General features: G+C 44.6%; 1 protein-coding gene across 2 annotated transcripts in view; it reads left to right on the top strand.

The window, feature by feature from the left end:
* Nucleotides 1–24,786, top strand: part of SRGAP3 (SLIT-ROBO Rho GTPase activating protein 3) — a 448,964-nt gene that overhangs the window by 201,956 nt on the left and 222,222 nt on the right. For both annotated transcript variants that reach the window (XM_006888900.1, XM_006888901.1), the window contains exon 3: nt 16,562–16,724. In XM_006888900.1, coding sequence (XP_006888962.1) covers nt 16,562–16,724 — 163 coding nt within the window. The remainder of the gene's footprint in view (nt 1–16,561; nt 16,725–24,786) is intronic.

Below are 24,786 nucleotides of genomic sequence, written 5' to 3'. Positions count from 1 at the left end.
GTTTGTGTCAGTGAGGCTGTGATGTCTGTCCCTTTAAAATCAGCCAGTCATTCCTTATCTGCCACTATTCCCAAAGTCTATAAGCATGGCCATGGCCATTTCTTACACAAGGGGATTTTTCCTACCTGTGTCTTCACTTTCCTTTGTCTAACTTTGCTCTCAGTAATTCCCTGAAGACTTCAGGTTGTTTGAATTTTTATCTATTTATAGGCTTTCTTGTCATTTCATACCCTTACAAGAAAGAAGCAGGTTTGCTGGCTTGAGTAGTTCACCATCCTGCCAGAAGTCCTGCTTTGTCAAATCATTTTGAATGAGTAAACAAAAAGATAAAGTTATTATCAAATGCTCTCTTCAAATATACTGCTTATATACAAACTATGCTAGCTATTTCAGAGTGTCAGACCTCAGCTCAATCTTTGCTGTTGTTCATTTCCATTGGTTGATCTGATTCATGGTAGCTTTGTACACAGTAGGTTGATGTGCTGCCTAGTCCTGCATCATTTTCACAGCTGTTGGTATACTTGATTTCTTTCTTGAGCCACTGCATTTGAGTGCCTTCCAAGCCAGGAGCTCATGTTCCAGCACAGTTGTTGTTATGTGCCACTGAGTTGACTACGACTCATCGTGACCCTATGTACAACAGCCCTAAACCCTGCTCTGACCTGTGCCAATCTCACTGTTTCCAATACATCTAGCCCTAGTCACTGAATAAATCCATCCCATCGAGGGTCTTCCTCTCTTGTGCTGTCCCCCCCATCCTCTCCAAGGACAGGTCCCTCCTTGCAACATGTCCAAAGTATGTCAGGTGACGCTTCAGACTCCTTGCCTCCAAGGAGCAGCCTGGTCTCACACTCTCTAGGATGAACCTGTTTGTTCTCCTAGCAATCCGTGATTATATTCAATACTCTTCTCCAGCACCACAGCTCAAAAGCATCAATTCTCCTTCTATCATGCCTAGTCATTGTCCAGCTTTCTGATGCATAATAAGTAATTGCAAAGATCATGACCTATATCAAGCACACCCTGGTCTCCAGACTGACATCGTTGCTCTTCAGTACTTTGGAGAGGTCTCTGACAGCAGACTTTCCCAATGCAATTTGTCTTTTAATTTTTTGGCTGGTGCCAAGAGTGTTGATTATAGAGCCAAGCAAACTAAAGCTGTTTACAATCTCAATCTCTTCACCATCTATGATGATGCTGCCAATTGGCCCAGTGGTGAGAATCTTTGTTTTCTTGATGTTGGGCTTCAATCCATATTGAAGGCTGCAGTTCTTGACCTTCTGCAGCAAGCACTTCAGATCCTCCTCAATTTCAGCAAGCAAGGTTGTGTCATTTGCATTAAAGCAGATTGTTGATGAGTCTACTTCTAATCCTACTAATATTAGATGATATTCTGTTGTGGCCTTAAGATATTCAGAAGCAGATTTTAGTTAAGTTTCAGAAGTAAATTTCTAAGTCTTTCTTCCTAGTCTGTCCAAGTTTGGAAGCTTTGCTGAAACTTGTCCATGGTCAATGTCCCTGCTGGTATTTAAAATATTAAGTGGCATAGCTTTCAGCATCACAGCAACCCACAGGCCACTGAAATTTGAGAAACTGACAGACTGGTAGTGGAACTTAACCTGAAGAACATTCTGAGAACCAGAGCTGCTTATTATTGAGAGGGCTGCCTTGGGAGGAAAAGGGTTCCCAATAAGTGGGAAAATGTAAGCAAAGGCTGGATATTTTAGGAGAGCATTTCTGTAGTATAGTTAATGGTCAGATCAGATCAGGATCACTGATGAAACACTAAAATAATACTTCAAATAATACTTCATTATATTTTCCGTTCTTCCAGTTGCCCCCAAATAAAGTGCTAATTTGTTAAACTCCTGAAGGAATGTGGTTCAGATCTACCAGCTGCCCTGCAGGAGAAAGAGAGACACTATCCTACCATGATATTAATTCTCTCTAAAAACCTATCAGAGTGTCAATTACGGATTGATTCCAACTTTACAATTAACAACAAGAAGTGTCTTCTTTTAAGAGTGAACAGCCAATAGACCTTAGACACCAGCATCTGTTCAGGATTCAGTAATACAGTTTTATTTCCCTTAAGTTAATTTTGTTATTTACTTCCTCTTTGTTGTGAGCAATGCTGGATTTCTGCTTAGAGTAAGGACCCCAAACCAAAACCCCACTCACTGCCTCTGAATCAACTCTGATTCATAGAAACCCTTCATGAGGTTTCTGACACTGTAAATCTTTACAGGATAAGACTACTCATCATCTTTTTTCCATTTGTAGAGAGGCTGATAGGTTTGAATAACCTACTAGAACAACTGTGCCATAGGTGTGCCAAGCACCATAGTGATTACCCATCGTGGACAGTGTTTGGTGGAGTTCCCAGATTGATTCACGTTTGGAAGCAGGAGTGGCATCCACTTTCTAAACCACATGCCTCTGGAAACTCTATGAACCTGGAAAAACAATGATAAGATATAGAAAGGCTTCAGTCCTTTTGTTCATAGGGTTGCTCTGAGTCATGCTTGACTCGATGGCAATCTACAACAACAACAACCTTTCTGTTAGCAACTTGATACTTGATACATTACACACTGTGTCTCCAGAGACTTTTAAAGTGGTACATTCCTTAACAAAGGCATTTAAGGGAAAAAGGGAATAGATAGGAAAGTATAGAGTACAAAAAATGACAGAAATCTTAAAAACAACAAAAGATCTTCCCAGCTTCCCGCCAGCTCTTCTGACACCTGGACGTCTTTTATCTCTGTCTACTACACCCCCTGCATCCCTGGAAGGAATGACAACGACCTAGAATGGTTTTCTGAATTGGTCATTTATCCTTCCAAATTTTCTTTCTGGCCCTTCTCCTATTTTATATTTCTTGGAATCTTCCATGATTGTAATCAACAATATTGAAAAAAAAGAACTAAGATGGCATATATATGTGTATGTACGCATGGATACACAAAGTCAGTCTAGATACAAAGGTGCGCCTAGTCCAGGCCATGGTCTTTTTCAATTACATGTTATGCTTCAAAGAGTTGAACAATGACGGGATGACAGAAAAAGAATCAATGCCTTTGAGTTGTGGTGCTGGAGAAGAGTCTGGAACATATCATGGACTGTCAAGAAAACAAATAGGTCTGTCTTGGAGAGGGTGAAACCAAGTCTTTCCTTGGAGGCTAGAATTTTGAAGCTCTGTCTTACTTTGTGCACATGGCCAGGAGAGAAGGACATCATGCTTAGAAGGGTGGATGGACAGTGTAGGAGGGGAAGACCCCGGATGAGATGGATTGATACAGTGACTGGGGCAATGGGGGGTTGGTGTGTTGGAGTTAATTTGACTGGCTCAGGACAGGGAAGGGTTCAGAACTACTATATATAGGGTCTCCATACATCACAGGTGACTCGATGGCACATACAACAATAACATACTATGAAAGGTTTTGGAAGCTGAAGTCACATCCACTTCCTAAGTAACATACCTCTGGAAACTCTATGAACTTTAATAAATGTCAGTAGTTGTAGAGGGCTTCAGGCCTTTTGTTCATAGGGTCGCTAGGAGTAGGGCTCGACTTAAAGCTAATCACCAACAACATGCATGTATATGGAAGAAAGATTGGCTATCTCCTCCTGTGCAATTACGCCTCTGAAAACCCACTAGAGGGTCAGCTATGGCTGGGTTGCAATTTGACAGTACACTACAAAAACAACAGGCATGTATATGCTATAAATATGTTTGTGTATGAATATATATGTATATATACACACAAACCTACAAAGTTTATGATAAAATGGAAAGTAGACACTCTAATAAATGGGATTTTTAAAGCACTTACATATGCAGGGGTTTTGTTTTGATTTTAGCTTATCAGGTCAATAGGGTAATAATGACCTTTGAGGATAGTTATTGTTAGGAGCCATTGAGTATGATTCATATTGACCCTTTGAACAACAGATTTGAGCCCTGCCTATCTTGTAACATCTTCATCATTTCTGACACACTAAAGCCCATTGCTACAGTCACTTTGTCAGTCCATCTCATTGAGGCTCTTCTCTTTTGTTGACCTTCCACCTTTTCAAGCATTATGTCTCTCTCCAAGGAATAGCCTCTGCTAGCACTAGTCCAAAGTACATCTTTGCCTCCAGTTGGTTTTCTGACTGCACTTTCCCCAAGACATATCTGCTTCATGGGTTAACAGTCTATGAGATATTCAATACTCTTTGCCATCACCACAACTCAAAGGCATTGCTTCTTCTGTACAGCATTCTTATTCATTGTTCAGCTCTCAGATGTGTAGAATGTGATTGAAAAGACCATAGTCTGAAGCATGTGCACTGTAGTTTTCAAAGCAACAACATTGCTCTTCAATATTTTGGAGCAGTCCCTGACAGCAGACTTGCCCAGTGCATTAAGTCTCCTGATGGCTAGTACCAAGGGTGTTGATTCTTGATCCAAGCATGATTAAATCATAGACAATGTCAATACTTTCTCTATCATGATGTTATCTATTGGCCTAATAGTAAGGACCATTGTTTTCTTCATGTTGAGATGTAATCCATATGAAAGGCTGCAGCAAGTGTTTCAAGCTGGACTCCATGAAGAGGAATGTAGCATTGAGATTGGAAGAAGGTGCATCATTAACTTGCATTATGCAGATGACACACCTTGCTTGCTGAATGTGTTGTTGTTAAGTGCCGTCAAGTCGTAGACAACTCATAGCAACCTTATGAACAGAAGACCTGAACACTTGTATAACTTTCATCGTTTCTCCATGTTCATAGAGTTTCCGGAGGCAATCTGTTATGGAAGTGGATGCCACTCCTGTTTCCAAGCTTGTTTTAATCAGGAAGCTCCACTAAACACTGGACCTGAAACATTTGCTGAAATTGATCAAGGATTTTGAGGATTAAATAGTACCCACTACTTTGTAACATGCGTCACCTCACTCTTTAATTGCTTCAGTTAAATGATCCAGGGAGGCAGAAATGAGGGAAAGGGGAGTTAAGGGAAGTCTTGTCATCCCCACTTTACAGACAAGGTACCTAATGGCCAGGCGAGAGGACTTCAAGCTTAGGATTGTCATGAAAGGACTGGTGAGAGGAGCCCCTTCTGTCTGGTCCAAAGCATACCCTGTGGTGCGTCCATTGTTCCAGGTGGACTTGTGGGGAAGAGAAGAGATTGGCCATTACTGTCTAATGAGACATGAGTTTTCATTTTAGTACCACAAATACAAATACATTGAACAAATCAACAACTAACTTTCAAATGCTCCTGGACCCCAGATCTCATGTCTACTATGATGGGGTGTAAGGAATGGCATCTTTGACATATGGGCAAATGAGTAGCTATTTTGACTTGAGGAAAAGGTAATAATGGGTGAATGAAAACCAACATTTATAGGAAACATATGTTCTCTTTTCCAAGGAGTATCATAATAAATTGGCTTATAGGAACAGAAACTCACTGTCCCACAGTTCTTGAGGCCAAATGTCCAAAATTATGTTGTGATCATGTAGATCCTTCTGAGGGCTCCAAGACAGAAGCAGTTCCACGTCTCTCTCCTAGATTCCAGGACAGCCAAAGGTCCCCAGCATTCCATGAGTTCCAGATCTGTCACTTCAAAGTTCTACCTTCATATGGCTGTCTTCCTTCTGTGTCTTGTAATTTCTTTCATAAGGACATTATTCTTAATAGAGTAGGACTCACTCAATTCCAGTCTTACCTTGTGTTACTGAGAGCATCTTTGAAGATCCTATTTCCAAACAAAGTCACATTCATATTTATCAAGGGTTAGATCTTAAATCTACAGTTCAACCTGGAGCACCTGTAAGCCACAGATTAGTGGATACTAGTATTTGGATTTTTTTTTTCAACAACCTAGTAAAGTGTTGATGGCAATAATAATGCTAATAAGCTGGTGAATGCTGAAAGAGTCAAATGTATAAACTTTACATCTTTAAATAATTATTGTGAGGGGGAGCTCTGGTGGCCTAGTGGCAAGAAGGTGCACTGAAATCCCGGAGGTACGTGGTCCGAATCTAGATGCACTGCTGGAGAAGGAGGGGCAATCTCCTCCTGTACCAATCAGATCTGACTTGACGGTACACACACACACACACACACACACACGCACACTTTTAAAAAATTTAAAAAAGTTATTGTCATTTACAGACAAAGACAATATTTAACTAAATTTACAAGTTTACTCAGGGAGAGGCAGAACTACTCTCTGAGCTCTAGCTGGTTGTGGGTTTTGTTTTGGGTTTGTTTGTTTGTTTTTAGCTCTAATCTTTTGATTCCTCAATACCTCAAATAGGTAGTGCCTCATCCAGGTGACTGAATGGATCTAATCCTTTCCCCTTTAAACAACTCTGTCCCTAAGTCAGGGGTTTTCATCTAATCTTACGGCCACCCACCTGCCATAAACTGGATCTTCTCTTCTTATTTGGACTGAAGGTCCAAAAAGTTAAACTCTTCCTTTCTAGCAATCCTTGGCCCCAGTTTTGCTGTCTGGAGAAGGTTTCTGTGAGTAAGGAAAACTTGGCCAGTCTAAAATGAAGAGTTACACCTCTTCCACCTTATATTATGTTCATTCTTTCCACTCAGGATCACAAAAAAGATGCTTGAATGACTAGGTAAATCTCATCCCACAAAGCCCTTTAGGCAGAGCCAGCTTGTCCTACTTCTCCAGCCCTAACTCTCTCTTGTACCCACTCCTCTGTCCTCTGGTCTCATGTATCTTCTTCTCTAAGTTCTAGAAGGTACCTATGCATGTGATGTCTTCACATTTCCTGTTAGGAATGTTCTCCCTTGTGCCTTTTCATACCTACTGCTTCCACTCCCTGCTCTTCCACTTATTGGAGAAATATTTCCTGACTGCGTAACCAGCATGGTCTGGGCATTAGAGAAACAGTGGTGAACTCTGTTCAGGAGAGACATAAGTGAGAGAAGGAATGCATACCAGAAACAAAAAACAACACAAGAACAAGACAAATACCAGGGGCTGATAATAAAACTAGATGGTGTGGTGGGAAGTCTGGGAGCTTCTTGGTGATTAGAGGAGGCTGCATTGAGGAGGAACAGCTCAGCTAAGATCTAAACAGTAGGAAGAAACTGCTTCATCGACCAGTACTCAACCGACCTTTCCCAAAGAAGGCAAAGCCCCTCCTAGTTTCAACTTTCATGTCTTTTTCTTTGATGGCTATTGTCACAGTTGAAATTTTCTATTCATTTATGCAATTATTTATTATATGAGCCCTCTGCTAGACTGAAAACCCTATGTGGCTATTATTGCTTACCATAGCCTGGCACAAAATGGACACTTGGCTAATATTTGCTAAATTAACTATTCTTCCTATAGGCATATCCTAAAGGTCTTTGAGGGCATATTTTACCAGTGTAACATGTACATAGGGTCGCTATGAGTCGCAAGCAACTCGATGGCACATAACAACAACAACAACAACAACATGTCTTTTGATTTCTTAACTGCTGCTACCATGTGTGGGATTGTGTTGATCAAAAGATATGCTGCAGTGGGGAAATTTGTTGTCAAAGACCTTTTCAAAATTCTAAAGAGCAAAGATGTCAGTTTAAAGATTAAGGTGCGCCTGATCCAAACCATGATATTTTCAATTGCTTGCTTGCTTTCTGAAAGTTGGACAATGAATAAGGATGACAGAAGAATTGATGCCTTTGGATTTATGATGTCAGAGAAGAGTATTGAATAGACTGCCAAAAGAACAGAGAGATATGAAGAAAGTAAAACCACAGCTCTCCTGAGAGTCAAGAAGGGTGAAACTTTGTCTCGCTTACTTTGGGCTTGCTGTCAGAGGATACTCACCCATTGAATACCACAGTGGGCTTGAGTAGGGCAGAGATCATGAGAATGGCAAGGTTCAGATCTGTTGTTCATACGGTCACTATGAACCATAGTAAACTCAACAACACCTAACGACAATAGCAACAACAATGCAGTAAAGTGCCCAAACCGATAAAACCAGTGACTGTTGCGTCCTCTCTGTTGTGTGATGGCACTGTGTGGTCAGAGTGGCACTGTGCTGCATAAGGCTTGCAGGGACCAGTTTTTCAGAAGTGGAGTGCCACGCCTTTCTTCTGAGAAGGATCTGGGTGGACTTGAACCTCCAACCTTCTAGTTAACACCATGCTGAGCATTCAGGAATTCTACAGGCTTTTAAAAACCAGTAATTGCCTTATAATTAAGGCAAGAACAATGAATTCTAAATCCTGCTTAGGCCACCAAGCAAGTGCCAAGAGGTTAGCCATATCTTTCTCGTTCTGGTCCTAATTTAGTAACTGTTTTTCAGGGGGAAACGTTACTGGCAGCTGCCTGAACAAACCCAATGTAAGGCTTGTGAACATTCTAGAAAGGAGTAGAAAGTCAGAGTCTAGTTAAGTCCTGAGAACATTCTAGAAGGGAACAGCAAGTGAGAGGCACGATGTAAGACCTGAAAACATTCTAAAAGGAAGTCCAATGTAAGACCTAAGAACATTCTAGAACGAAGCCCAGTGTAAATCCTCAGAACATTCAAGAAGGGCACAGGAGGTCAGAGACTCAGTGTAAGGCCTGAAGACATTCTAGAAAAAATTCAGTGTAAGCTCTGAGAATACCCTAGAAAGAAGCCCAGTGGAAAGCCTGAGAACATTCTGGAAGGGAGCAGGAAGTCAGAGACTTACTGTAAGGCCTAAAAACCTTCTAGAAGGAAGGCATTGTAAAGCCTGAGAACATTCTAGAAGGGTTCAAGGCATTTTCTGGGGGGACAGTGTCTTCAGGAAGAACTCGCCTCTTTCCTAAAGGGACCAAGATCCCAGGGCAGTGTGGGGCTCTGCAGGCCTGGAAGTGGGTTGTGTTTGCTAAGTGGAATTTTCCTGCCCCTTCCTGAGAAGCTGGCTTTCTGCTAATTCTGTATTTTTAACTCACTAACCTGGCAGGGCCGCGGCTGCCCAGGCTGGCAGACAGCTTTCTCCTCTTGCTGTAGTCTCTAGGAGCTCTGGGCAAGGAAAGAAAGCTGTGACTCACCAGAAATTGTCATTGCTATTTTCTGGCTGTATGAAAAGAAAATTAAAAATATATATGAAAGTTCTGGCATTATGTCTGAACTCATCAGTTTCCGCCTGCTGGGTAGACATTTCGATGCAAGATTAGAAAAGCAGAGAGAATACTTGGAATGTGCCTTAGCAGAGAGAGCTCCTGGGCTGGGTTCATTTCTGTTCTGAAAGGGAGCTTGCACCCAGCACAAATGACTTCTACTATGGAGAGCTGTATCCCAAGTCCAAGGAGTTCCATTTGCAAAAGAGAAAAATCTCCCTCTTGAAAAGGGCAAAGACTGAAGGTCCTCAAAGGCTAGTCATCTTCCAGCTCTGTCCTCCAGAATCTGCACGTCCTTCCGCCCTTGACACAGCCTGCCCCAGCCCCTATTCCACCATGCAGGCTTCGACCTCATGTAGCCCTGCACCTACCCTCTTCCACCTGGTTCTAGCCCCTTTTGCTGGCCTTTCCTGATATGCACAAAGCTCCATCCCTCCCCTAGAAAGCCTCTGTCTGCTGCTTTCCCTCTCCCTGGAACTCAATCCCACCATCCCAGCCTTCCAGCTCCCTTCAATTCTGCCTGTATGTTCAGCCTAATGACTCCTTCATCAGGCACAGTTCAGTGGCCCCCAGATCAGGTTGGGCTCCTCTATGTGGCTCTCATGGCTCCATGCTCTTCTCGTGGCTGGAACTTGGCACATATTTAGGGGGGTTCCTTGAGGGACAGATGTCACCCTCCCTTAACTGGACTATAAGCTCCATGGAGGTAGAAATTGTGTTTGTGTGTGCTCAGACCTGTGTCTCTGGGGTCTTCCCCATAAGAAATAGTCAAAGTTTTGGAATGTTTAGACTACTGAACGAATAGGCATAAAGCTACTCTCTAGGGTTTAACCCTGGGTTAAATGATGTTAGCTTGACCAAAGGGGCAAGTAATTTGCACACAGCCAGCCTGGCAGACCTAAGGTGAGAGAGAGCCCACCCCACATCCAGGTGTCCCCACTCTGCCATGCTGGCTTCCATCGGCAGCCCTGTCTCTGACATGCTTCCCTCTTCTTTCTCACATAGGAAAAGCTTGGTGCCATGTGGCCAAGGCCACCAAAACCGACTTTCTCCAGAGTGGTCTGTTCTGCCCAGACCCTCACCATGGATAAAAAAGTTTCCTCCCAAGTTTCATTTCATCAATGAAAAGAGAGTCATGCTGGGTGCATGCGGACACTGGGGCTTGCTGGCCGACGGGCAGTTCTAGAATCCTCTCTACAGAGAACAGCAGGCTGCCAGCTGTCACCCTTTTCTGAGTAACCAGAAGGGAGGGAGCCAGTGTCCTTGTCCTGTTCATCCCTCTGGTTACCGCCTTGCCAGCTCTCCTTGGGATTTGCTTCTTCGACCATGTGGCCATGCACATTTATGGTGTTCCAAATCATCCATGGTTTCAAATTTCTTCTGAACACTTCCTGCCAGCTTCTCCATTTGTCCCTCTAGCCCAGCCGTCTCCATCTGGGTGTTCTCGAAACCCTTTAGACTTGTCATATTCAAATTGAATTCATCGTGTTCCTTCCTTACTCCACTCCAGACCTTCTTCCTTCATTTTAACAAATGCTACCTCTCCTCTCCCAAGGGCTCCTGCCAGAAAATCTAGGAGTACTTCTCTTCTGACTCCATCCATTCTTTGTCGTGCTCTTTAGTGAAGGTTTGAAAGCTCAGCTTTGTCCTTTCATTTCCCTGCTCTGCACTTCTCAGTGGGTCTCCAATGGCCAGAGGACAAGGCTCAAACTCATCATTCTGACTTAGATATGCTTTAAGAAGTCCTGGTAGCATAATGGTGTTATGTTCCAGACCTGTCTGCTGGCAAGTATTCATTGGCTAACCAAAAATGTCATTGGTTTGGCTCCACTAGCCAACTTGTACAGGTTTACAGCCTTAAACACTTTATGAAACAGTTCTCTGGCCTGTGGGGTTACTATGAGTCTCAGGGGTTTTGTCTCTTTGTTGAGAAGTGCTTTGCCATCTATCCAGTGCCCCATTCCCCACCCTCTTTTGCAATCTGTACCCCTTTCTCCAACCACATTCAGCCCACCAATATGCTCTTTCCTGCCTGTCTTCATCATATCTCTTCATCTACAAGTATCTTCCCCATTAAACACCATTCAGCACTTAGTTCTCAACCTAGGAAATGCCTTCTCCAGGAAGCCATCCATGACCACCCAACTTTCAATCTTGAATGACTGCCCTCTGTCACTCCATGGCCTTCTCCCTGCCCATTAGGACATCTACGAGGCTGTGTCATGGCTGCACCGTGTGAGGAACTTAGGTGATGTAGTTCATAGGGAGTTGTGCTGCTAACTCAAGGGGGACTCTCTGGGAGTTCAAATCTACCAGTGGCTCTGTAGAATGATGCTCACCTCTTCCTGGGTAACGTATAGCCTTCAAAAATGAGCTTGAGCTTGAGTATTTCATGGTTTTGGGATTCTTCGTGGTATCTTGACTCAAGAGAAGGCTTGTGGCAGCAGGGTCTTACCTGTCCTTGTCTCTGTGGCTTCAGCACCACATACACACTGACTTGGACAATGACTACCTTGGACATGGCAACTGAGCAAGCCCTTGGAGGGTCATTTGCCCTCCTTTCCATCCCTTGCTCTGCCTCCCTGGCAATCTCGCCTTAGATTTCACTACCTCCTGGCCCATACTCCCTGATAAGTGAGGCACTCTCTGCCTTTCCCCAGGTGGCATCTGTTGGGCCAGGGCTGTTCCAGCACTTCTGCACATTTTCTTTTTTTATTTTATTTATTTATTTTGTATGTGTGTGTACCATCAAATTGAATCTGACTGGTATAGGAGGAGATTGCCCCTCCTTCTCAAGCAGAGCACCTGGTGGATTCGAACCATGAACCTCCAGGATTGCAGTGCAGTTTCTTGCCACTAAACCACCAGAGTTCTCTGCTTCTACACACTTTCAAAATCACTTGTCTTTTCCTTTCCTTCTGAAACCCACATTCTTTCTCTGTCTTCTATAGATTTTGACCATGTAATTCTCAGTTGCTGATCAACTTCATGCATCCCAGGTCAAGCTAAGCTCTTGAAGTAGTTTGGATGACAACTCAATTATCCCATCTCGTTTTTAATTTGTATATTTCCATCATCACCTAGAAAGCTTTGAAAAATGGACTAAATGAATCTTTTCTTCCCAAAGCTATGTCTCCCCCTTGTAGTTTTTATCTTAGGTCTCATCATACACATCTCTTGAGTCACCCAAGGCCCAAGCTTCACACAGCTTCTACTCCTCCACCCTCTTCTTCCTTCTTGCAGGCAAGCTCTAGAATTCCCTGCCCTCGTGAGGAAGAGTTTCTCAAGTCCCTCCTTCTCAGCCCTCATTGTCTCTCTTCTTTGAGACAAAGATCACCTGGTGGCTGGTTCTCCAGACCCATTGTTCACATTCACTCATTCATCCATTCCTATCTATCCATCCACTCTTCTATCCTCCTAGCTGCCTGCTATGATCTTTCCAAACCATGCTCATACTTCTTAAATAGCTTCCACGATGCCCTATTGCCTACAGAAGGGATTCTCAAACTTGGCTTCTGTTGTTGTTAGCCACCATTGTCTTGGGCCCCATATCATGGTGACCTAAGCATAAGATTTTTTAGAATCTTCTAGAGAGTGTTTTTAAAATGTATCAACTAAGTGGTCCTAGATGAAGTCTGAATCTTAGTATTTCTTGATAGTTAGTCAAAGCTCACTGAAGGATTCTAGAGTGCCGATACCTTGGTGGTATTGCAGAAAAGTACTGAATACCCTATCAACTGGCTAAAGGACAAACAGATACATTTTAGAAAAAGTGCAGCCAGAGTGCTGCTTAGAGGCAAAGATGGCAGAGCTTTGTCTCTTATGCTTTTGACGTGTTGGTAGACAAAGCTGTTCCTTGGAAAGACTTATCATGCTTGAAATGATGATGAGTCCACCCACAAAGGAGAGGAAGAGCCCTTTTGATTGACACAGTGACTTCAGCAATGGGCTCTAGTGTGTCAGAGATGCTGAGAATGGCACAGGATCTGGAAGAGTTCAAGTTGGCTGTTCACTGGGTCACTAAGAGCTGTACTCAACAGCACCTAACAGCAACTCAGGTTGAGTACCACATGGCCTGGATGATAAAGTCTAGACTCCTTAGCTTTGCATTTAATACTACCCCACCCACAACTAAGGTTTGTTTGGTTGTTTTGGTTTTTTTTTTGTTTTTTTTAAAATTAATTTCAATGAACATCTATAGGGATTTTGGACTTCCATTCATTCATTGTTGCACTTTTTTCCCCTCCCACCCCCCCCCCACCCCCAGTTCACTCCTCTCCTTGAAAAGCAAAAGAAAAACTCCTTCATTGGTACACAAAGCCCCCCGCACACCCCCACCCCCACCCCGAGTATACTCCACTCTGCAACCCTCATTCCAGACTCTTAAGATAATCGCAATGCCCTAAAATATATTACTTTTAAACTATTCTCTCCCTCATCGGCTTCAATGCAGTAAACATCATTTATCCAGTTTTATCTTGGCTCCCCAGTCTTACACTCTACCAGCCCTCTGCTGCTACACTCTGTTTTCTAGCTCACCAAGCTATTTCCTGTTATGCCTACAGTTCCCTCTGTCTACAGTTCAGTTCTTTCTTTGCCTCTTTGTCCATTTGGAAAATTACCCATCTTTGAAGGCCATCTTCTCATTGATCTCTCCTCCATAGTGTTTACTTCCATAGTATTCACACAAAATACTGGGCCTTGGACACAGTGAACAGAACACAGGACAGCCCCTGCTGTCAAAGACCTTACAGTTGGGTACAAGGGGTGGAAGGGGTACAGAGGTAGAGGCTCTCCATTCTGAGAGTGCATCAGAACCCTTGGTTGTGGTTGTTGAATCCGTGGAGGGCTGGTGGAAACCAGGTGCTGTCCCTACCCTCAGAGTTTCGTGTCCCTTAGATCTGGGTTGGCCCTGAAAACCTTCATTTCTGACAAGTTTCCAAGTGATGCTGACACAGCCAGGCTAGGATTCTGAGGACTCTCTTTGGGGAAGTATCGTACTGTCCCAGCACTGTCCTAACAACGTGCTACAAATCAGTGACCAACACAGCAGAAATGTGTTCTCTCCCAGTTCTGGAGGTTAGACATGGACAATCCAGGTGTCCGCAGAGCTGGAGGCTCTGGAGAAGGATCTTTCCTCTCCTTGTCCAGCTTCCAGTGGCTGTAGCTGTATTGCTCCCATCTCTGTCTCTGTCGTACCATCTCCTCTCTCTTTCCCATGTCTCCCTGTGTGTCTTTACAGGACATACCCTGCTCTAGCATGACCTTTTGCTAACTAAAGTTGCATACCATTGAGTCAGAACCAAGCCACAGCTCACCCTTCAGCAGGTTTTCAGAGGCAGCAAGTCACATGGGAGGTGAATGTCCATTTTTCCCTCACAGATTCCTCCTTCCTTTCCTTTCCTCAAACAGCTCTCAGCATTTCCATCTTCTGTCTAAACCAAGTTCCCCTCTCCTAAATTTCTCCCACCTCGACAGGGTTTCATACAGAAAGGAAGATGTCTCTGACCAGTGACCCCTCACCACGAATCCTTCCCAAACCCTGAGAGATGGTGGGGAAGGTATAATAGACCAGGGGCCCCAGGGCTGCACTTTTAATCACGCCAATGTGGCCCTGAGCTTGATGATGCCATCACAGTGGGAGGGGAAGTGAGAGTCTCTCTCTCTACATGTGGATGGAGTCAAATTGGTGAAAGTGACATGCTGCTATCCAGGAGATTGGAGACTCAATCCACAGGTGCCTCAAAAGAAAGACCTGGCAGCCTACTTTCAATAACTCAGCTGTTTGAAAACTCTGTGGAGTGCTGGTGGACTAGTGGATAAAGTGTTGCACTGCCAACCCAAAGGAAGGTGGTTGACGTTCACCAGCAGCTCCACAGGAGAAAAATGAGTCATCTCCTCCTGGGCAGTTTACAAGAACAATGAACTGTCGTCTCCTATGCAGTTTACGGCCTCTGCAAACCTGCTGGAGGGTCAGCTGTGAGTCAGTTCTGACAGCACAACGATGAGTTCTTTTGTTGAGAAGGAGCACATTCTGCTCTGACACACAGGGGGTCACAGTGAATCAGAAATGACTCTATGGTATCTGGTAATGCCCTGGCAGAGGGAGGCTGTGCTTCCTGGGGACAAAGCCGTGGGCAGGCCTGGATTGACCACCCGCTCAAGGGTGATGGTCAGAGCCAGTCGGGCCAGGCAGGACCTCAGAGCATGTCCCCAAGGTTGGTGCACAGGCCTCTCCCTGCACCTCTGACCTTTCCAATCCTTCCTGTTCACACTGGAAAGTGGAGGAGAAGGAAGACTCGGGAACAAAAGCCAAGAATTCCAGAGAATTCTGTGTGGCAAGATGGAGTTAGAGATTTGATTTTTGGTTTTGGTTTTGAGTTGCCCTCCTTCCTTCTTTGCTAGAGAATAGTATATGCACTTCCTAAGAAAGAGAGCTTTGCTAAGGGCTGACATACTCTCATTTCACTGCTGTCCTCAGCTTTGGGATGCGATAGCTCAGACCGAGAGCATCAGAACCACCCAGACCGCTGGGTCGGGCCACAAGATCTCTGATTTCACTGATGTCGGTGAGACTGGTGCTTGAACATTGAGCACGTTTCCAGGTGATGCTTGGAAACTAGACTATGGGAACCACTCGTATGTCATAACACACGGTGTATGCAAAGAACCTGTCAGCAAAGGTGTATTTGTCTTGGTGAGCCTTCGTGAGCCTTCTTCAAGAACAGCTCTTCTAAATCCCCTTCTCCAACAGACTACTCACTCCTCTCCCCCAGCTCCAAAGAGGAGTAAAGGCATGTGTACCCAAGTTTCCATGAAACCATGAGACCTAAGCTGATGCCTGGATAAGAGCAAAGGAGTTAAAAGTTGGAGAGGCTGCGGGGAAGCAGAGAAAGGGAAAGGAGAGTTCACTCTGATCTTTCCCCTGTGTAGTTCTAAAACTCATGCAAGTATTTTCAATAGAGTTGGTCTACTATTTCCTAGCCCCAAAGAAAGAAGCTCTTCCAATGAGGGAGAGGTGCAACTGCTTCACTCAATGGATGGATAGATTGTTAGTGTGCACTGTCAAGTTGCAATTGATGCATAGCTGAGCCTCCAGTGGGTTTTAGGCAGTAATTTACACTAGAAGAAATTGGTCACCTTTCTGGTAAGTTTGAGTTGTGTGGCTTTGGGTTGGCAGCACAAGTCCTTACCAACAGGCCACCAAAGCTCCCCTAGATTAGGATAGGGCCTGGGCTTGGGACCAGTTCTGTCCGCCATGTGACTTTGGGAGGGTCACTTTACCTCCTGTGACTTCTGTTTGCTCAAATGTAAAATGTGTCATACTAAAACCCACCTTTTGGAAGGGAGACAGACTATGAGGGTCAAAGAGCCAGGTTGTGGGACAGCGTCAAACCTTGTAGATAACAGTACATATGAAGCCAACTCAAGCTGTTTGGTTTTCACAGGAAGGACCAGTACCTTCTATCACCTGTGAATTGTTGGTACCTGGTGCTGCATCAGACAAGGAGAGAGAGCCGGGACCACGCCACCCTCAATGACATCTTCATGAACAATGTCATCGTCCGCCTCTCCCAGATCAGCGAGGATGTCATCCGGCTCTTCAAAAAGGTGGGCAAGCAGGCTGCCCCACCTGCCCCATTCTCCGCCCCAGGCTGGTCATGGCAACCCCACCGGCCAGGGTAGGATGTGGTTTGGGGAACTGGGCCTAGGAGGGTAGGGGGGATGTCTGTGACAGGTGTATTGAAGGGTTCAGGGGCTGCGCTGTCTGTGGTAGGTGTGTTCAGCGGGGCTGTGGTAGGTGTGTTGGAGGGTTCAGGGGCTGAGCACTGAGCTTGGCACCCCAGAACCAGAACCTGAACCTCAAATCAGACTTTTAAAGGCTAACTGACCTCAACAACTTCAGTGACCAGTACCTTAGTAATAAAAAACCTTTACATGACTAGGTAAGTAAAACATAGTCATTGTAGGAAATCTGGAAACAAAGAAAATCAAATCTCCTTAAAGGCTTCCATTCAGAAAGGATTATTTGGTGCTGTAGATATTTTTACATGTACATATGCAGGTCTTTCTGTGTGTATTTACGCTGCTGCTGGTGTCAGAACTGTCAAGTTAGAATCAACTCAGTAATACATTTTCTTGTGAACAGGTACATTTTTCCAAATGATGTTATACTATATTTATTACTTTATTACCTGCTTATGTCCTCCAGAAATTGACTACACATTTCCTCCAATATCACCCAGTACATTTCTATAACATTTCAAATAGTGACCTATATTTCATTATATGTTGTTGTTAGTTCACAGTAACCCCACGTGACAGGTAGAGCTAGCCCTTCCTGCTTCTTGGGTCATGGTCTTCACTGGAGCAGATTGCTAGTGACTGTCGTGTAGAGCTACTGGGTGGTGGCTTAGAATGCACCAGGCTTCTGACTAGCCACAGAGCCACCAGATGTCCCTTGTCCCACATATCGATGCACCCTTTCGCAGAGGGGCACTTAAGTTATCTCCACCATTTTTTGCTTTTACAAGGAATGCTGCTGGGAGCTTCTTCACATACACACCATTGTCAAAGCCACTTTTGCCCTATTAGTATTTATTTCTGCACCAGGAAGCTCTGGCGTGTAGTTAGTCCAAGGGAGTTGAGTTGCTCAGGGAAGAAGGTAGAAGGTGTTGCACTGTTTCCTGGAGCTGATGCCCAGATAGCTGTGTGCAGGGACTAACCTCGACAGTCAAGGTTTTCTGGAGGCAGGTGGCAAGGAGCCCCTGGGGTGTGAGAGAGTCTCGGTACCTGGATGTCCTGCTGCAGTGTGGGAGGTCTCTGGGCTACAGAGCTCAAAGGACAGGTGCTTCCGGGACTGTGTTCTTTACAGCTGTGGAGTTTTGTCTTGCACAGGGCCAGCAGATAATGGGTGCAGTGTATTGGGGTGGGCAAATCAGGGAGACTCGAAGAGGCTAAAACGGTGCTGTCTGGGTCATTAAAAAATAGTTGTGTAAGAATTTGAGTGTTGAATGAACCTTGTGCTTTTAGGGTTGGCAGGATTCGGCTTACAATGGAGAGGCAAACTGCCAAGGGTCGGCACACAGAGACTGTCTTTGGCTCACTTATGTAAAAAAGGCCAACAAGTAGATTCATTTTCACAGCTTTTGGTAGAATGCGCAGTTGCTTTCAGAGGCTTTTACCCATTTAAGTACCAGAAGCTGAGTATGGAGAGTGTTGCTTTTGTTGTTATTATGTACCATTGAGTCAGAACTGACTCATAGCTGACCCTCCAGTGGGTTTTCAGAGGCAGTAATTCCATGGACCACCAAGATAACAAACAGATTTGTCTCAGAGATGGTAAAACCAAGTTGTTCCTTAGAGGCGAGGATTTTGAAGCTCCATCTCACATACTTGGGGCATGGTGCCAGGAAGGACCAGTTATTGGAGAAGGATATCAAGCTTGAAAGGATGGAGGAACAGTGTAAGAGAGGAAGACCCTGGAGTAGATGGATTGACACAGTAACTGGGGTAATGGGGGTAGGTGTGTCAGAGACAGATTGGCTCAGGATAGAAGAGGGTTCAGTGCTATTGTACATAGGGTCCCTCTGGGTCTCAAGCAACTCAACAGCACATAACAACAACAAACCACACTGGAGGAGATTGCCCATCTTTCTCCCATAGAGTAACTAGTGGATTTGAACCATGTGTCTTTAGGTTGGCAACCCAAGTCCTTACCACCTTTTAAGTCTCCCAGAGATCTCTGAACCCTGACTTATAGTCAGTGCCTGGTGCCTACAAGAGACTGTGTAAACGTTTATAGAACTAAATTTGCTTCTGTGAACCTTACTTCCTTATCTGTGAAATGAGCAAGTCAGCAAGACTCTGTGAACCTCAAACTCTGTCTAAAATGGGTTTAAGCTCAACTTGCCGACTGCCTAAAGACAAAGAAGTCTGTCTTAGGAAAGGTGCAGCCGGGGTGCTCTTTGGAGGCAAGGACGGCGAAGCTTCAGCTCATCTACTTTGGTCGTGCTGTTAGGAGAGGCCAGGACTTAGACAAGGACATGCTCTGAAAGGCGGAGGGTCAGCCAAGGACCCTAGTCGGGATGGATGGACACAGTGATGGCAGCAATGGGCTCAAGTATGTCATAGTTGATGAGGATGACACAGGATAGGACAGATCTGTCATTCACAGACTCAGAACTTAACAACATCAACTTCCCCTGGGCAGTGTGAGGGTTGAATAAGTGGAGCCTGTGGAAGAGCGAGGTATTGCCAAGTGTTTTGAGGTGTGGTCTCAGGGTCCAGAATACTTTCATTCCTGAGTTCATGCTACTTACACTATTTACTAGCTGTGTGTCTTTGGGTTTATCAGACTGCCTGTGCCGCAGTGTCTGTCTTCAAGAATTAGGCTGCTGTGAGGCTTGGATAACACTACTTGACATTTGTAAGGGTTCGGTGAATGCTATTATCATACTGATTTAAAAAAAATAAATAAAATCCAAGACAGCAGATGGCCTTTGACTCACAGTGTCCCCCCACCTCCCCGCCCCCTTCCCAGGCAGAGCTGAACTGCCCTGTAGGGTTCTAGGCTATAGATTTCCACAGACAGCCTCATCTTTCTCTCCCACATTGGCTGGTGTGTTCAAACTGCTGACCTTTCTGTTTGACGGCCCAGTGCTTAGCCCACAATGTTACCAGGGCTCCTGCACGTTGATTAAAAAAATAAAACCAACCCCTACTTACTGACATCAAGTCAATTCCAACTCGCACTGGTCCTTCATTAGGTGTCTAAGGCTGACACTGCTTTACCAGACCATATGTGAAGCAGCCTGAAGACCTAAGCTGTTGGCTAGCGGTAAATACTCTACACACTCATCCAGTGGTGCTCCTTACAACCTTGGCATCCTCTGTCCCACCAGGAGATTTCAAATGGCTCAACAATAATGGCTAGTGCTAAAGGGATCTCTGGAGACTCAGCAGGTAAGTACTTGGCTAATAACAGTAAAGGTCTACAGTTTGAATCCGCCAGCTACTCCACAGGAGAAAAGATGTATGTCTGTTTTCATACAGATTTGTTGTTATTAGATGCCATCAAGTCGAGTATGTCTCATAGTGACGCTGTGGACAACAGATCTGAAGACTGTCCCAGGCTGTGTCATCCTCATCATCTCTGTACACTTGTGCCCATTGCTGCAGTCACTGTGTCAATCCATCTGGTTGAAGCTCTTCTTTTCCCCAACCCTCCACCTTTACAAGCATAATGTCCCATTTGCAAGGAATGCTAACAATACGCCCAAAGTATGGAGATGAAGCTTCACCATCCTTGCCTACAAGGAGCACTGCAGCTGCATTTTCTCCAGAATGTATATTCATACATTCATTCTGCATCTATAACAGCCCTGGACACCGTATGGAGTAGGTCATTTGGGTACTGTGAGTTGGAATCTACTTCATGGTAATGGGTTTAGTTTAGGCTTACTTATTACTGGAGGTAATTTAGCTCATCTCTTCTTGCCAGGTGCAAGTTTTTAGGATCTGGTGACTTGGGATATCTGGAAGCACAAGGAAGAGGGGGGGAAATGAGTTAAAAATGTAGTATCTCCATTGTCTGTATTTGGATGATCACTTTGGGGATTACTTTAAATAGCAAAATTGCCATCTCAGCCTCATTTCCTCCAGCCGCATGATGTGCTTCTCATCCCCTCCTGAGGCTGTGCTTATGAAATGTAGTCTAATATTCACATAAGCAAACATAGCCAGGAAGGTAAATACACTGCAGAAGAGGAAAGAAAAATGCAGAGCGCTTTCCAGAGCCAACTGAGGAGTGACACCTCCGTCTGCAAGTTTGAGCAGCGGATCCCATCACAACGCTGCTGCCCCAGCCGCTGCCTGCCGCCTGCCGCTGCTGTCACAGCACTTTTCCTGGGTGAGAATGACTCACGGAGGAAGGGTCAGCGAGGCCTTTAGGAAATGCAGGGTCTTTTTCTTGAGCTGAGCCCAAGGACAAGGGAGATAAATCTTTTCCGTTCTCATTTAGGCTGACAGCAGCCTGCCTTGTGATGGAGGTTAACAGGGTGGAAAATAATGAAAGCGTGTCTACAGCTGAGCTCCTGGCTGCATCATTAGGCCTTCACCATGCCTGGAACAAAGGAAATGACGCGGCCCCTGGGGGCCAGAGAAACAGAGGACCGGGCTGGTCCCATCCGCCCAGCCTGGTCCTTTGTATTGAGCCAGTTACATAGAACCTCACACCTGAAACTCGGAATTCCTAGGTGGGGGCACCTCTTGCAGACTTCAGAGCAACCGTCCTTTCCCGGTGGAGGCTGTCCTGGGGCAGACTGTGCATGGAGAACCTTGCTTATCATTTCACAGAGGAAGTTGATCCTCCTGGTTTCCAAGAGAGCCTAGACATGGCGCCTTCCAGTTCACTGTCCTCACTAGAGGCAGTGGGACTGGGCTTCTGGAGTGAGTTTCCTAATTGCCTTTCACTTGGACAAATATCCCTGAGCTTAATTTTTTTTTCATCTGGGAAATGGGCAGAACAGGGGCCTCTTGGAGGAGGAGAATAGGTGAAGTGTCCAGAACAAGTCTGGAATATAGTTGTTGTGTACCGTTGAGTCAGAAGTGACTCATAATTTAGCCCGCAATGGGTTTTCAGAGGCAGTTAACTACATGGAAGAAGATTGCCCATCTTTCTCTCTTGGGGCTGCTGATGGATTAGAACTGCATACCTTTTGGTTAGCAGCGCAACTCCTTACCACTAAGCCACCAGACTCCCTGATAATCAGCATATAGTAGACTCTTATTAATTGATGAAGTGTCAATGACAGAGAGCAAGACCTTCAAAGAGGCAGATTGACACAGTGATTGGGCTCAAGTGTGTTGTACATCATGAGGATGGGGCCGGACAGGGCAGGATTCAGATCTGTTGTTCACAGGATTGTTATTGTTGATTTCAGGACACCAAACAACTAGTGATTTGTGAGAATGGAATCTCTCCGCTCCTGAAGTCCAAGCACTTGAGGTTCGTTTTCCTTAATCTGCACACCACCCCCTAGCAGCTATGGCAGGGGATCTTCAGGTGAGGTGGTAGCTTCTGGAAGAAAGCGAGGGTGCCCTTTCTATGCCAGTCTTTTGGCTTAGGGCTGGGGCAGCTGACCTGCTTGCCAGCTTGTCAGTCATCCCCCTGATGGTGGGTGTAATTTTCATTCTTTTTCAGGACCCTCCATTTCTCCTTTTGCACTAGAGTCTGATCTTATGACTACAGCAGCATTTCAAAGCCTAGTGGTCTTTGATTTAAGTATAAAATAAGGATTACTGAAGTAATAAGGAGGGAGCTCTGGTGGCCTAGGGTTAAGGAGCTGTGCTGCCAACCCGAAGGCATGCAGTTCGAATCCACCCAGTGCACCATGGGAGAAAGATGGGCAATCTCCTGTTGTGGGATTTACTGCTTCTGAAAACCCTCTCGAGGTTCAGCTATGAGTTGGTTCCAACATAATGGAACACAACAACAACAACAAAGCAATATGTAATTAAAAAGACAGTTTAAAGATCATCTGTAGTGATCAGGACTACTGTTGAAAGCAACAGAAACCAACCTCAAATGGCTTTGAGGGGGAAGGGAATTTACCAGTTTTCCAGAGATAAATCTGATTTCAGGCATGGTGCGGGTAAAGGAGTTTTGGGGACCAAAATTTTATCATCAGAACTCAGTCATTATTGTAACTCTTGACTCCAGTTTTCTTTATCCCCTCATCTGTCCCCTCCAGCGGGAAACCCTGGGGACATTCTTTCTAAGCTGATGTCTCCTGGTAGGATATCCTGATGGCCCCTGACATCTCAGGCTTGCATTCTACCTGCCTCAAGTTTAGCAGAAGGTGAGGGCTGGGTCATAAGGGCTCTGATGAGCCCAGCATGAGCCCTACCAATTTTCTGAAGCTGGGTCTGTGGCTATCATGGCACCAGCTTGGGAAACACACCTTTTCCTGGAGCCAAAAGCACTTTCAGGGCAGTAAACAAATGTTGGCAAGGTTATGGAAAGATTGGAACTCTTATTCACTGCTGGTGGGAATGAAAAATGGTACAGCCACTATGGAAGGTAGTCTGGCACTTTCCCAAAAATTTAGAAATAGAAACAACATTTTGATGCAGCAATTCCACTATTGGGAATATAACCTAAAGAAACAAGAGTTACAACTCAAACAGATGTACACACACCCATGTTTATTGCTGTTTATGCACAATAGCAAAGAGATGGAAGCAGCCCAAATGTCCATCAATAAACGAATAGATAAAAAAACATGGTATATCCACACAATGAAATACTATACAGCACTGAAAAACAAGGAAATAGTAAAACATTACACAACATGGGAGAGCCTTGAGGACATTATGTTACGTGAAATATTGCAGTCACAAAAGGACAAATACTGCGTAATACCACTGTAATAAAAATAGGACAGACATGGGGAAGTTGGGGAGGAAATGAGCAAACAGTGGCTAGATAATGCATTAGAACAGGTGACAGGAAGAACTTTCTGAAAAGAATTTATGATTATGCATTAAATATATAAGAACAATCTGGAAAAAGGGATGCATTGCAGGATGGGCTGGGGAATGGGAAAGGAAGGGGGAGAAAATGTAAGACAATGAATAAAAAAAGGGGGGAAGTACTTTCACCCCTGTCTTAGCCAGGGCCTGAAAACAGGTGACATTGGGACCACAGATAAATAAGAAGGCCTGGAGGTGGACTTCTGAGAATCCAGTGAAACAAGTTCTTCTCTAACATACGTGGAGCCATGAGAAGAGTTGCCCCACAGCAACTAGTTGGCTTCTTCTAAGAGGAAGGAAGTAAACAGAGATGTCCAGTCAATCTTCTGGTCCAGTCCTCTTCTTGTGTTATACAAGGAGTAGCTCTTATCTGCTGGAGTTCACCCTCTGCTAGATCTCACATGAACTCAGGGAGCACTCATTCCATTTAGGGCCAATTGATTAATAGAAATTCTTCCTCCAAAATGAAATTAAGTCCTACTCTCAGATACTGGACATACATATCCTTTACAGCCACATAGCCCAAAGCCATGCAAAAATCTGCCATTGGCTTATAGGCAGAAATCATAAGCAGTCCTCCAAGGCCTCCCAGCTCTAGATAAAATTCCAGGCCCCATCAGTTGTTCCTTGTGACTTGACTGTGTCTTCTCACCATGTGTCTTGTTCTCTTAGGTAATGAAATGAATGTTTGTAACTAATCAGAAGATTGTAGAAAGGTCTGACTAGTTGTTGTTCCTGTTGCTGCTGGCTGATGTCCAGCTCACCCTGTTTCATTGTGACCCACGCATGACCGGATAAAATATTGTCCTGCACCATCCGCCAAGATGTGCTGTGAACCCGACCACTGTGAGCCATAGGGTTTTATTGGCTAGATTTTAAAGTAGGTTTCTAGTCTTTTCTTCCTAGTCTGTCTTAGTCTGGAGTTTTGCGGAAACCTGTTCACCATCACAGTAACATATAAGCCTCCACTGACAGAAGGGTAATGGCTGTGCATGAGGTGCATTAACCAAGAATAGAACCCTGATCTCCAGCATGGAAGGCAGGTGTGCTACCAGTGAACTCAGACTAATACTGAAACTTGCAATACCCTCATCACATAATCAACTCACTCTGAACTTCCAGTCTCTTAAACTCTTAG

Source organism: Elephantulus edwardii, unplaced genomic scaffold, assembly GCF_000299155.1.
Source record: "Elephantulus edwardii isolate Elephantulus edwardi_28Jun2011 unplaced genomic scaffold, EleEdw1.0 scaffold00073, whole genome shotgun sequence".
Taxonomy (NCBI): domain Eukaryota; kingdom Metazoa; phylum Chordata; class Mammalia; order Macroscelidea; family Macroscelididae; genus Elephantulus; species Elephantulus edwardii.
Note: the sequence above shows the minus strand (reverse complement) of the source record. Positions and strands in the feature narration are given on the sequence as shown.